The sequence below is a fragment of the Macrotis lagotis genome, chromosome 1 (genome assembly GCF_037893015.1).
Source record: "Macrotis lagotis isolate mMagLag1 chromosome 1, bilby.v1.9.chrom.fasta, whole genome shotgun sequence".
Lineage (NCBI taxonomy): Eukaryota > Metazoa > Chordata > Mammalia > Peramelemorphia > Peramelidae > Macrotis > Macrotis lagotis.
In genome coordinates this window covers 242632367-242647705 of record NC_133658.1, presented here as the reverse complement: position 1 = coordinate 242647705, position 15339 = coordinate 242632367, and the positions used below count along the sequence as shown (strand labels likewise).

At 39.2% G+C, this 15339-nt stretch overlaps 1 protein-coding gene across 2 annotated transcripts in view; it reads right to left on the bottom strand.

Annotated features, from left to right (window-relative positions):
* The window catches only part of DNMT3A (DNA methyltransferase 3 alpha), a 166715-nt gene that overhangs the window by 42555 nt on the left and 108821 nt on the right, over positions 1-15339 (bottom strand). The window contains exon 6 of one of the 2 annotated variants that reach the window (XM_074209960.1): positions 14156-14302. In XM_074209960.1, coding sequence (XP_074066061.1) covers positions 14156-14302 — 147 coding nt within the window. Of the gene's footprint in view, positions 1-14155; positions 15324-15339 lie in introns of those variants that run through there. The other variant, XM_074209959.1, reaches the window with a different exon arrangement.

The following is a 15339-nucleotide window of genomic DNA, read 5'->3' as shown; positions in this document are numbered from 1 at the left end:
AAAAATTTTTTAAAAATTTCCTAGGAAATAATGATCACTCTCACACACATATTTTAGGGTGACAAATGAATCACATAAACAAGGATGGAACAGCATTTCATGGAGCATTGTGAGGAGGCCACTGTTGAAAGATATGTATATATATATATATATATACATATACATATACATATACATATATATGTATATATATATATATATATATCTTGAGAGAGAGAAAGAGAGAGAGATTCTTTCCGTTGGATCCTCTAAAGGAAAGGGGGAACACGGAAAATAATGGTTGTTTAATATGGTTTGGTCACTTGAATATTATTTTTTTGGGTCCAAATATTTTAAGTCAGGTCCAGATATAAGTCTTGGCACAAGGATAAAAGATAGACTCCATCCATATAGAACAAAGAGCAGACTTTGAGGTAGGTTCTATTATAATCTCAATTTTCCAAACAGAAGTAGCTAGGATGTGCTTTTGTGGGGGAGGCAATGGAGTTAAGTGACTTGCCCAAGATCACATAGCTCCTAAGTATTAAGTGTCTGAGCTTGGATTTGAACTCAGGTCCTCCTGCCCCCAGGGTCAGAGCTCTATCTGTTGCTCTCATAGGATGTCCTTTGAATAGAATGCTGGGTCTGGAGACAAGAAGACCTGAGTTCAAATATAGCCTCAGATATTTATGAGCTTTGCGACCATGGGAAAGTCACTTAACCTCAGTTTTCTCAAGTATAAAAAGGCTGCTATGAGAATCCAATGAAACAGTATTTGTAAAGTGCTTAGCCCAGAGCGTGGGCTTACTTCCTTTTTTCTTCCTTTCATTTCACAAATGCAGTTTCAAATAAGTTTGTTCTTCATTCTGGCTGACCCTGAGCTCATCTCTCCCCCCTCCCACCAAAATACTTTCATACTACACTATATACAGCAAAAACAGATATAGCTAGACCTTGACTTGGCCATGGTAGGTAGTGAAGTACCAACTACAACTGTATTTTGACTTCATGATGTACACCTACACGTATCAATCTACAACTGAAGGGTGCCACAAAACATGATAGAAAATTAATAGAAAAATTAAATCCTGTGGCTGCTGCTGCTGATCTTATTCCCAATTTAAATGATCTAACTAGATCATTAGACTTTCTATTGTCATGGCCTTACCCCAAGTCTTCCCCCATTTTAGTTCATCCTCCCCTCAGTCTCTAAGCCACAAAGGCCTTGAATTCCTTTACTGTCTCTGACATAGCCTGGTTTAGTTTTCCAGGGTAAAATTCTAATCTCTTTGTTACTCAAGTGCATGCACAAGCTTATAATACTGAAGAACTAAGTAGGAGGTCAGCATTAATGAAAGTGATCTATGTCCCTAGGGACTCCCTTCACTAATAAAATCATAAGCCCAAAACAAATAAACAAACAAACAGAAAATGGGAAGGTTTATATGGACTGGTGAAAAAAGGAAGTGATGAGAACCAGAAAAATAATATGTTCAATAACTACAAAACAAATTTTATGATCAGCCTTGACCTTAAAGAGTTCATAAAATGTAGACAGCCTCACCCTCTTTCTTTGCAAAGGTGAGGGACAGTGAATATAGAATATTGGATACAAGATCAGACATATTCAAAAAAAAAATTTGCTTCAAAGAATGGATCTCTGGTTAGGGGAGAGAAAGGGATATGTTTAGTAAGTGCTTGTGATGAAAAACAAAAGGTGCTCATAAAAATAAGATTTTTTTTAATTGGGAGGTTAGACTAAATGACCTCTAAAGTCTCTTTCAGTTCTAAACCTCAGATACACTTGAATAGACAAGCTAAAGTCAATACACTTGGCTCATTGCAGCTCTGCTAATGAGCTAAAGAAGTTGCTCAATACCAGGGCCTTATCATCCCAAAGATCCCAAGAACCAGATGTCTTCTGAAGCAGAAAGGACACATACCATAAAGGCCTACAAATTGCCCTGAGGGGAAGGCCACAGGAGCAGGGGCTCCAGTTTTCAGAGGCCAGAGGATGCAGAAAAACAAGCAGCTCTAAAGGAAGAAGAACAGATAGCCTCCTTCTGAAGAGAAGCATTAGTGTCACCATGGCAACCAGCAGCTGGGCTGCCTGGTCTGGGCATCATGCCATGTAATGCAGGCCCTGAGCTCAAGCTTTGCAGAGGCAGTGCTTCCCAGAACTCTAATGAAGAAGTATGGACATGATGGGTGAATGCAAGGGTTGAGAGCCCCTCATCCTGCTACATTCCTGGGTGGGGAGTGTTGGGGGCACAGTCAGAGACTGTAGTTAATTCTAGATCCAAACTCCCAAGTTAAATTCAATTCATCTTTTACTATCTTCATTGTGGAAAACAAACTGCTAAGGCGGGGAATAACAAGATAAAATTAAGATAAATCAAGTGCTCAAGGAGCTTATATTCTTGGGATGGGGGAGTACATAAGGTCTAAAATTTGGGGATTCATAGGCACTTGCTCATTATGTGCTCAACATCCTACTGGAGACAAAGGATAAATAGAAATCATGGTTTCTTCCCTAAAGGAGTTGAAAATCTACTCAGGTAGACAAAGCTAGTAAACAGGAAACAAGATTGAATATGAAAGTATATAACAATTTTTCATCATTCACATTCTCCTCATTTTCATGTAAATATTAAAATGCTAGTTGAATTTCAATAATGATGCTAACTCATCACTGCTCCTGACCCAGACCCCCCACCTATCATTTTATTTCTAGATTGACTTTGGTTCTTTATTCCCCTTTCCCCATTGCCTCAATCTCCCTTTCTTTTTCTTTAGTTCCCTCATTCTCTCTCATTGATTGCCTATGCTCCCAGCAAGGAAACTTCATATGATCACAGATTTAGAAATAGAAGTTATCTCAAAAGCCATATAGGGGTGGCTAGGTGGCGTAGTGGATAAAGCACCGGCCTTGGAGTCAGGAGTACCTGGGTTCAAATCCAGTCTCAGACACTTAATAATTACCTAGCTGTGTGGTCTTGGGCAAGCCACTTAACACCATTTGCCTTGCAAAAACCTAAAAAAAAAAAAAAAGCCATATAGCCCAACTCCCTCTTTTTATGACTGAGACCTATAGAAGGGAAATGATTTGTTCAAAGTCATACATAGTGACTGAGACAAGAGTTTGGACCTAATCCTAACTCCAAAATTATTCTAATAGTTTCTTATTTCACATTACTGCTCTATGACCCATTCTGCAATTCTTAAAGATTTTTCCCTCATTGTTTCAACAGTTTTCCACTTCAGAAATGTATATGAATTTACTAAATACAATTTCCACCAAAACTAGACTTTTAGGAATATGTAAAGAAGTGGCATGGTACATTAATTGAGGAATGAATGAACATAATGGAATACTATTGTTCTTTAAGAAATGATGAGTAGACTGGGTCTATACCCTGAAGAGATGATGAAAAAGGGTAAAAACATCACTTGTACAAAAATATTCATAGCAGCCCTGTTTGTGGTGGCAAAGAATTGGAAATCAAGTAAATGTCCTTCAATTGGGAAATGGATTAGCAAACTATGGCATATGTCATGGAACACTTGTTTTATTAGAAACCAGGAGGGATGGGAATTCAGGGAAGCCTGGAGGGATTTGCAAGAACTGATGCTGAGTGAGATGAGCAGAACCAGAAAAACACTGTACACCCTAACAGCAACATGGAGGTGATGATCAACCTTGATGGATTTGTTCATTCCATCAGTGCAACAATCAGGGACAATCTGGGGCTGTCTGCAATGGAGAATACCATCTATATCCAGATAAAGGACCAAGGAGTTTGAACAAAGTTCAAGGACTATTCCCTTTTATTTATTTGTTTGTTTATTTGTTTATTTATATTTTTTTTTGCAAGGCAAATGGGGTTAAGTGGCTTGCCCAAGGCCACGCAGCTAGGTAATTAAGTGTCTGAGACCAGATTTGAACTCCAGGGCTTGTGCTTTATCCACTATGCCACCTAGCTGCCCCTATTCCCTTTAATTTAGGAAAAAACCAGACATCTTATTGTCTGATCTTGCTATCTCGTACTTTTTGTTTCTTCCTTAAGGATATGAGTTCTCTCTCATCACACTCAATTTGGATCAATTTGGATCAACATGGAAACAAAGTAAAGACTGGCAAATTGCTTCCTGTGGGGGTGGGGTGGGGGAAAGAAGTAAGATTGGGAGAAAAATTGTAAAACTCAAATAAAATCTTTAATAAAAAATAAATAAATTTAACAGGATAAATTGGAAAAAAAAGAAATGATGAGTAGGCAAATTTTAGATAAACCTGAACTTACATGAACTGATACTGAGTGAAGTAAACAGAACTAGGAGAATTCTGTACACAGTAATAACTTTGTGTGATGATCAACTATGATAAGAGTTAAGCTCCTCTCAGCAGTTCAGTGATCAAAGACAGTTTTAAAACACTTGTGATGGAAACTGCAATCCATGTCCAAAGAAAGAATGATAAAGTCTGAATGTAGATCAAAGCATACTATTTTCACTTTTTCCCCCCTTTTGTTCTGATATAACTATAGTGGAAATATTTTTAACATGATTGTACATGTATAATTGCTTGATACTTTCAGGATAAGAGAGGGGAAGAAGGAAGAAAACTTTGGAACTCAAAATCTTACAAAACTGAATGTTGATAACTATCTTTACATATATTTGGAGAAAAAAAAATACTATTAAGCGAAAAAAAAATGGCATAGTGTACACAAACAACCAGACCAGACTGGGAGATGCTTTTGAACCTTATGACTTTGGATAAGTTCCTACTCTCTCTTCTCAGAATCTCAGTTATCTGTAAAATAAAATAATTCTCATTTAACTTTAGTTCTAGTAGAACAGCAATGAGAATCAAATGAAATAAACTCTGTAAAAACGTAAAGAACACTGTCCTCTTTCAGTCCTATGAGTATCCGTGTATTAATCTATAGTGTTTTTTGCTTCAGGAATCAGAAAGGAGGGGAGAGGAATCTGGAAGTATTTAAAGCTCTTCTGAACCTGAACCTGGTCTATTCTTAATCTTTGAGATTTTTTTTTTAATACTTTACACTACTCTTTTACAATATAACTGTTGGGGTAGCTAGGTGGAAGACACTTATTGACTTGTGTGACCCTAGGGCAAATCACTTTTTGGCTTGGTTGTAGTTCAAGAAATCTCCATCTTTCTTCTCATGTGTCTTTGCTCTGGCTGTCCTACTCCTCTAGAGCTTTGGCCCTTCATCTCTTAAATTTCTTCTGATTTCTTTCACACAGTCAAAATCTACCTTTTATAGACCTTTCCTAATTTCCTCGGATGCTAAAGACTTCCCATCTCAGATTGGCTTCTTTTCCTCTATTTTGAATGTATTTTACATATACCTAGTTATTTCCATGTTGTCCCTCATATTAGAACACACACACACACACACACACACACACACACACACACACACACGAATGCTGGTTTTGTCTTTCTTTGTGATTGTGTTTTTGTCCATTACTGAGTTCTCAAAGATAACCACAGTATCAGAAATGTGATACTTTGATAGGCAGGGGAGATTGAATTTGAGTGGGGGTGCTGTGCTGAGTCACCAGAATTACTTTCTCCTCCAGAGCCATCTGGGTCCAGTGGCCAGACATGGATCAGGACAATTGGAGATGGCCCTGGATGTGGGGCAATCAGAATTAAGTGACTTACCTAAGGTCACACAGCTAGGTAATTATTACATGTCTGAGACCAGATTTGAACTGAAGTCCTCCAGATTCCAGGGCCAATGCTCTGTCCACTGCCACCTAGCTACCATTCTTTGTAACCCCAGTTCTTAGAACAGTTCCAGGAACACAGAAAATGCTTATCAAATTCAGGTTAACTGATTAAAAATGGTCTCTGGTTTAAGGGGACAAGTATCCCCTTGACTTACTGCAACTCATGTACCTAGCATTGGGAGTCAGGGTGATAATCATGGAAATAGAGTCAGAGAATCCAGGTTAAAGTTCACTTCTGATGATTGGTGCCTTGGCAGGCTCTTTAACTCCTCTGGGTTTCAGTTTCTCCATGTGTAACATTAAAGGGATTCGACTGGATGACTTCTGAGGTCCTTTCTGCTCTAGACCTGTCCAAGGGAGTCTGAAAACTAGAAAGCTATTCTTAAATAGGTTTACCAAGTAAGCAAATCAATAATCACTTATCAAGCTCCTAGCTTCTATTATGTGTCTAGGAATGGAGATACAAAGGCAAGAATGAAAAGAATAGTGGAGAGAAGTCTTAGAACCATGATTTCTGGGTTCTAGGCTTGCATCATCTTATCTCAGAAACCACTGGGAAGTGGTGAAACTTCTCCAGAACATAGTTTCCTCTTCTGAAATTTTCCTTTTCTCATCATAAGAACTACTCAAACATACAGATAGAATATAAGAAAGAAGGTACATTTTAGATCCTATTGAATTCAGTTTAGGATCTTTTGAGGATGAGACATGTAAAGGAAAACAGAAAAAAAATGTTGTTTTCTTCCATTGTTGTCAAGCTCCCCAGAAGCAGAGACAAAGGGACCAGGGGCTTTAGGAGGAGACACTGGGTTCCGCACAGCCTTTTTTACATTTCCCCCAGCTGCACTTCAGTTCAGAAATTCCCACCCAGATGCCCAACAGGCCCTAAAGCTAGAGAGTAAAGAAAATAGTGTGGGGTCTCTGGGAGATAAATAGCAAAAAATACTTAACTCTCCAGGAGGGCAGACAGTTTGGCATTTAGGTATACTCTTACTGGGAACAGCCTCAAGGTCTTAATTTCCATCCCAAAGGAAAAAAAGATTCCACTTCCTAAGTCTAGTCCTTTCCTTCCCCCACCCCAACCCCACACTCCTCCAGCCCCCTGGGATTTGGAAACTTCCCTGTCTTTTGGGGGGTGGAGAGGGTATAATCTGATCTAGTTGAACCAGACCTATCCATCAAGCTATTACCCAATTAGAGTTCTTCTTCAGTCGAAGATATTGCTTGGGTGGGGTAGATGATCCAAGTAGAGACTGGAGGAACTTTTTTTTGGAGTGTGGTTGAGGAAATTGTTTAGGTAAGGATAGGATGAGATGGCCTCTGAGGTCTCCTCCAACTCCTAGATTCAGTGAACCTATTATTTATCAAGCACTGAGTTAGGTGGTATGGGAGGCAGGCTGAGATAACTTGGAATCTGAAGACCTGGATTCAAATATCATCTCACACCAACTACGTGACCCTGGATAAATCACTTAATCTCAGTAAACCCCAGTTTTCCCATCTGCAAAATGGAGATAACACAACTGCCTATTTAACTTGGTTGTAGTGAAAATCAAATGAGATAATGAATATAAAAACAGTGAATGTAAAAGCTAATACTTCTTCTCCCTTAGTCTTTTTATACCTAATTCTCTTAGATGTAGTGACATGGGTTACCTTGTTGCTTTTCAAATCAAACACTCCAGATCTAGACTCTGGCCTTTTTCACTGGCTGCTGCTCATACCTAGAAGATTCACTCCCTCTCTTTCTCTCTGCCTCCAGGTTTCCTCAAAGTCTTAGCTAAAATCCCACCTTCAAAGAAGCCTTTCCCAGACCTCAGCAATCACAGTCTTCCCTCTGATGATTGATTATGTCTCATTTATAGATATTGTTTGTACATGGTTGTTTTCATGTTTCTCTGATTAGATGTGACCCCCCCCCCAAAGTAGGGGCTGTCTTGGTTGTTTTTTTTTACCCCACAGAGCTTATTTCAGGGTCTTAATTAATTAACCAGGTGCTTAATAAATGCTTGTTGACTTGATAATGGCATATAAATTTGAGCTATTAGTATGCCAAGAAGTCTTAGATTTACAATATTTTCCCTATCAAGAGGGGGAAAAAATTGTTTTTGCTCAAGCAAGCATTCTGACAGCAACCATTTTTTTCTTATGTTTGTTGAAACTTCTGTCTAACCCTTTTATGATTTGTAAGGATAAATAAACATTTAGACTTTTGGCTAACCACTCCAGAAGTATGGGAGACAGTGATGATTGGAGAGGTGGGGGGCAGGGTCAGATAGGTAGAAAAGTGCCAGAAAAGCTTTGGTACAAATGATCCTTCCCCAAAGATTTTTAAGAATCATTCTCATATGGACCAGTTAGTAGTAAGTGTCTCTTTAGCAAGGTAGGTGTTTAGAGTTGGAAAAAATTGGTCAACAAATACTTAGGTAGCATCTACTCTGAGGCAGCAGGATTTGGTGGCAGGGGCCCAGACCTTTGAACTTAAGACTCCAGAGCCTAGCATCTAAATCCTGGCTCAGAGGCTCTGTGACCTCTGTGACCTTCAATTTCCAAGCGTACTTGACTCTGAACTTGGACTCAGCAGCCAGGGATTACTATCCAGGCTCTGCCACTTACTAATTGTGTGACCTCTCTGACCCTCAATTTCCTCCTAAGTAAAAATGGAATAATAAAACTTGCCCTACCAACCTGCCAGGTTTTGGAAGAGGCACTATATAAATGCAAGCTATTATCATTAATTGGAGAGGGAAGCTAATTAACAAAACAAAGAGGCTTAAGTGCCCCAGTGAGTGGTAAAAACAATTAGCAGGCTTCCGAATTCTGAGGTGAGAGAGAGTGAGCCTTGAGGATTCAAGTGTGTGATGGGAGGTGGGCAAGACTCGGTCTGGGCAGGCTTCTGGAAGGTTGCAAACTTTGGTAAAGGATGTGAACATTCCATCAATTATCCATTATTTAATCCAGGCTAGGGAAAAGGTTGAATTAACCTTTCTTAACCTTCCCTGATCTCGGTGAAGAAGATAGTGTGAATCCTAAGGTGAGAGAGAGAGAGACAGAGACAGAGAGAGAGAGAGAGAGAGAGAGAGAGAGAGAGAGAGAGAGAGAGAGAGAGAGAGAGAGAGAGAGACAGTGAGAATGTGTGTGTGTGTGTGTGTGTGTGTGTGTGTGTGTGTGTGTGTGTGTGTGTGTGACTAATTGAGTGATTTGCCTCTTGCCTTTCTTAAAGTTCTCTGGGGATTAGTACAGTTCTTAGTACATAGTAGATGCTTCATATTTGTTCATTGATTACTCTTTCCAGGGTTTGGTTGGTTGGTTGTTGTTTCTTTTGGCGGGGGTGGTAGGGAGAATAGAAGATCCAGAAGTCAAAACTACCACCTCAGTATGTATTCTTGCAAAATAAAGTACTATAAGACAAGGCAGACTTGGCCCTTTGTTACTCCGCTGACTTGAAGCTGTCTGGCCAGGAATTAAGGAAGCCTTTTCAAAGTTAGGCTGGCCCCATTCAATAATTCATCATCAAAATTTAGGAATGCTTAATGGAGGAAGAAGGGAGGGACATGTCCTATGAATTACTCTTTCAGGGAGTTTGCTATATAGTTAAGGAATTTCCCAGTTCTCAGAGCTAGTTGAAATACATTGAAAATAAGTAGTACTATAGTATTGGCTATTTTATCTATAAAATTAAGTCAAATCATTTTTCCCTTAGCCCTTCCCAAGCCCCAGAGAGGTTGTGCTAGGACTAGGTCCTCTAATGCTAATATAATGTCATAGATAAGGAAATAGAGGTCCAGAGATGTTAAAAGACTCATCCAAGGTCACCTGGACAGTAGCAGAATCATAATTCAAATCCTGTCCTTCAACTAAAAATCCATTGTTCTTTCTACAATATAGACAACTGCTTTCAGTCTGAGGCATAGATGACTGAATACTAATTGACTTTGGAGTTCAGAAGTCTTGGGTTTAAGTCCTATCTCTGACAACTACTAGCTATGGTAACCATGGGCAAATCACTTACTTAACCTTGACAAACCTCAGTTTCCCCCCCCTCTAAAATGGGGGGAAAATATCGCTATTCCTTTTAATAACTATCTTAAGGGATTACCTTGAGGCTCAAATGAAATGTTTTTGTAACCCCAGTCTGCACTTAGCAGAGACTTAACAAGTGTTTGTGGAATTCAACTGAATAATTAAAATACTTTGCAAATACTCATGTCATTTATTAGAATTATTATTCTATACTCTATCTACCATATAAGTAGATTTCTCTGTATGAGGAAGTCCCTATAAAGAATGGCTGAGGGAAGGCTAGGTGGCATAGTGGCTAGGTGGCATAGTGGATAAAGCACCGGCCTTGGAGTCAGGAGTACCTGAGTTCAAATGTGGCCTCAGACACTTAATGATTACCTAGCTATGTGGCCTTGGGCAAGTCACTTAACCCCATTGCCTTAAATTAAAAAAAAAAAAAAAGACAGCTGAACATCAATCAGTGTCCTGGACCCTGGGGAAGACTTGGGACAGAATGATGATACTTCCTTCCACTAGACTAAAACCATCTGATCTCAATGGAAGCAGGGTGTCCTCCAATATAGTCCTATATTCCTTTCTAAGGATATTTTTTTACTGCCTAAGGTGTCAAAGAAGATAGGGCCAAGTAAATTGGGTAAATTCCAGGGCCTTGGAAGAGAGACTTCTTAGACTTCCATTTGGATTTATGTAAGGGGCACAGCAGAAGCCACAAAGAGACTGGGGTCAAAGGGGCATTGTGGTCCAGGAAGCTCCCTACCATAATTTATATGGGTTTAAGAAATGCCACCCCAATTACAAAGACTATCCCTGCCCTCAAGGTGCTCACCTGCTAGTCAAAGGGGCTAGATTACCATACAGGAAACACATAATGAATAGAAGACTAGACAGTGCACAATCCAGCATTGTTAAATTTCCGGATGCTAATAATATAGGGGAATTTTAAAAAGGCAGGGGCTCCCCTTGGGCTGCCTGGAGGAGGTGGCTATTTTGATTGAGCCTGTCTCCTAACCCTCATCTTCTAGGTTTGGATAGAAGCCCAAACCTAAAGAAATTCCATACAAAAGCAGCCAGATCCTGAAAATCATTTCTATTATTTACTCTTTTATAAAAGAGAATTCTTTGCACAAAAAGCTTATTCTTTTTTAGAATTATATGAACTACTAATATTCTAATAACTTTGTTCTTGCTTTAGTTTTGAATTCATTTTTTAACATTTTTTTTCCCCTAGTTGAATGACCAGTGCATAATTTTATCCTTTCTGGGCCTTCATTCTTAAAATTGGGGTTAGACTGGATCATTTCCGAGATTCCTTCTAGCTAACCTGGAGTTTCCAATCTTTTTGCTTTAAAAACTCTCATGGGTCACCTAGAATACAATGCAACCCCCCGAGGGCAGGTTGGACACATCTGCAGACTATGCTATAGCTTTTGTCACTTAAAGACCTCAGTTTCCTCTTTTGTACAATTGGGGTGTTAGAGCAGGTAAACTCCAAGGTCTAGTTTCTAAACTCAGCTTTATAATTTTGAGCTTTAGGCAGCAAGTGGTACAATGAATAGAGCACTGGTCCTGGAGTCAGGAGAACCTGAGTTCAAATCCAGACTCAGACATTTAATGATTACCTAGCTATATAACCTTGGGCAAGTCACTTAACCTCACTGCCTTGCAACCCCCCTCCCCTAAAATTTAACTTTAAACCCATGGTCCTAAAATCTCCTATAACCTGATTTATAAAATGGAAATTATAATTATTATAATAGTTGCATGATATACCTCATTTGAAAGAAATTCCTGTTAAGCGGGGACTAGACCCTAGATTTTCTATTTCTAAATCCTCTATGCTTTTTGTGCACTTCTGGATCACTCTAATTGTTGGAAAGTTGTTCCTTATATGGAACTGAAACCTGCTCAGCAACTTTATACACTTTGGTCAGAAAAATTACTCTATTCTTTCTGGACACTACACATTTATCAGTATAACAGAAGATAACATTGGCATATCATATTGACAGACATCAGCTCTCACTGAATTTGTAGTTCACAAAAACCCATAGGTCTTTTACATGTGAATGGCTGTCTAGCAACTCCTTCCATGTCCTGTACTTGAACAGCTGATTTTTAAAATTCAAATACAGAATTTAACATTTAATCCTATTAAGTTCTATTTTTTTAAATTTTGGCCTTTTGTTTTAGCACTTGAGATGATTATACTGTCCAAATTAGTTTCCTCTCCCTATTTCATGCCACATGCAAATTTATTAAGCATATCATCTCTACCTTCATGTAGGGCAGGAGTTCTGCAAATAATTTTTTTGGTGTCATGGGTCGTTTTTAGTACAATCAGGTTAAGCCTATAGCCTTCTCAGAAGAATGTTTTTAAATGCATAAAACACAACATTACAAAGGAAATTAATTATTTTGAAAGGCAGTTACCAAAGCATTAATAAAAACAAATGCACAGACCCTAGTTTAAGAACCTCTAAGTAAAAAAAAATTAACCATGTTGCACAGAACAATCAAAGATAGATTTATTCCAAACTCTGCCAATAATTTGTTACATGACTTTGAACAAATCAGTTGTAAAATTTAGACAAGATGAATTCTGTCATTCCAAGAAAGAAGCAGCTTGGTATATTGTGAAAGAATAATGATTTTTAAATTACAAGAAGGCACTCAAATCCTATCTCTTCCACTTATAATCTGTGTGTCTTTAGGCAAGTCAAGACCCTCTCTAGGCTTGTTTCCCAATTGGAAACTTAATGAAGCAGGACTCTTCCATTTATAATTCTAATCCTAAGAGTCTGTGACCCTTATTTCTAGGCCAAGGATCAGAGAAAAGGAGGGGAACTAAAGGAGTTAAAAAAAAATGGCAAAAAAAACTATTGACTTGTGGGGCATAGGGAAGTAAATAAATTTGCAGTAGCTTGGTAAGCCAAACAGACTGAAGAGCTACATTTCCATTCCAAAGGAAAAGCATGCAACTCAGAGGCCAATTTCCTTCCCTGCCCACAGTCTTCCCCTTTCCCCTCCTGCCCCTTAGCCCCTATAGATCTTGTACACTACAGGTACCCTTTTGTTTCTCCCCCTTTGGTCAAAATGCTATAATGATAGGCAAATCAATAAGCTAATGATTTATAATATATTATGAAGGTATCATTAGGAGTAGAAAGGCAGATAAGGTTTAAAGAGTTGGTTGGGGCTAGGTTCTGGAAAAGGTTTGGACTTTATGATGAAAGGGAGAGGGGGGAAGGGGAAAGTTAGGAAATTTATCTGGCGGCTAGCATGTGGAGGGGAGAAGGGGCTGGAAGCAAGAGGCCAGTTAGGAGGCTTATTGTAGGTCAAGGGATAAGACTTTGGTGGGGGCAAATGTGTGACAATCTAACCAGAGGAAAAAACAGAAAGAGCTTAAGACTCAACCAAGTTATGGACAAATGAAAAGTACTGAATTAGCAAAAAAATACCCCACCCTCTTCTGGCCTCTTTATTCTAAGGAGCAAGTTCCTCTTTTTGACATTGAGTGTAACAGCTTTGTTGATTCATTCATTATACTCCTCACTCCTCCCAGTCAAGTTCTGACTTGTAAGGGGGATGGGGGGGGAGAGGAAGCAGAGACTAGGTCACAGAATTAGGTAATAAGTTCTGACTTGTAAGTCAAGTAACAGATTTGGGGTAAAAAACTGAATTGAAGAAAGGTTCAGGGACATGAGGACACAGAAAGAAACAATTCAATTTGATTTAACAAAAATGATTTATTATAAGAATTTGTTAAACTCCTATTGTGAGCAAGGTTTTGTGTTACTCTCCGGATAATCCTGAAAATTGGAGCTTTCAAGGGCTGCCCCACATAAGGCAGACCACTAGAGCCCTCAGTGCTTGAAGGCAACTAACCTCTGAGGCAAAATTGAAAGAATGGGGAGAATTGGGCACTGATTTGCTTGGGTTTCAGGGAATTTCCTCACTGGGGGTTTCCTACAACTAATGAAATTTCAGAAGTAATAAAACAACAACAATAATAAGAAAGAGTCAGCCTTCAAGGAAATTACAAGGGGATAACAATGATACTCCTGAATGATTTCCTTGGGTTGCAGTGAAGACAAAATAAAATATTTGTAAAGCACTTTGCAAACCTTAGAACACCAGTTAAATGCTAGATATGATTATGGTTATTATTAACAACACCATCATCATCACTGGAGGGTGTGTTGTAGTTAAATGCTGTACAAAACAGACTGTGAATGGAGGGATCCAGACAAAATGCTGAAGGAAAACTTGAGGACCATTTTACACTGGGAGTGAGGAGGGGCTGATGGGAAGAGACAGGAAATGATAAAACTGGCATCTGAACTACACCTTGATGTTGAAAGAGATGTTTCATTTTTCCAGGCCACCTTACCTCCCTTTTCCATCGTGCCAGCCACTCATCTCTCTTGCGTTTGCTGATGTAGTAGGGATCCCCAGCTTGGAAGGTGAGACGCTGCACGGGTCGCTGTCGAAGACTGGACTCCCAGCCTAAGCCTCCCCGTAACCGTCCCCGAGCTCCCTGGGAAGAGGAAAAGAGGTAGACAGAGAGACAGACATTTAGCAAGGTCCCATCATTGTCACCAGAGTCCATTATTGCTAGAAGGCAAACAAAGAAGGGACTGGAAAATCCTTGTAAAAAAGGAATGGAACTACTAGGTCTTGCAGATCAGAAACTTTGATTAGAGCCGAGCCTCAGAGATCTTCTAGAGAAGTACTAACTCAAAGAATTATAGTTAGGTTCAGATAGGACTTCCAAGTGCTATCACCAACATCATCATTATAGAAAAGTTTTGTGTATAGACCTGGCAGGTGGGAGATGAGGTCATTTACTAGGACTATGGGTGAGACACTTAAACTCTCAATCTCAGTTTCCTCACTTGTAAAATAGGAATAATGACAACACCTATCTCCCAGGATTATTTGAACAGATAAAAATGAGATTTTTTTTTTTTTTTTTTTTTTTTTTTAGTTTTTGCAAGGCAGTGGGGTTAAGTGGTTTGCCCAAGGCCACACAGCTAGGTAATTATTAAGTGTCTGAGGCCACATTTGAACTCAGGTACTCCTGACTCCTGTGCCGGTGCTCTATCCACTAAGCCACCTAGCCACCCCAAAATGAGATAGTTTTAAAGTACTTACTAGCCTTAAAACACTCTGTAAATGCTAGCTACTACTATTAGAAAGGGAAAAAAGTGCAAAGACTACTGGAGGCATTAGAGGCTATAGTCATTTCACAAAGGAGGATGCTGAGAGGTGAACTTGTCCATGGTCAAACAGTTAATAAATGACAGGATTTGAACCCCATATTTTTACCTCCAGTGCTACTTCACGACTAACAATGAACTTGAACAATTCTCTCATCCCTTTCCTATATTATGATTAAGAATGAAGTAGGAGATTTAATCCTATCCTCAGTCCTCCCCCATAGTGATCTATGTGAAATGATGGCCCCTTCTATGGATCTTCTCTGGGAACCCAAGAGGCACAATCAAGTCCTGAGGATAGAGAGAAAACCTCTCCAGGTACCTCTCCCTTCTTTGGTCTCCCAGAGATCAAACT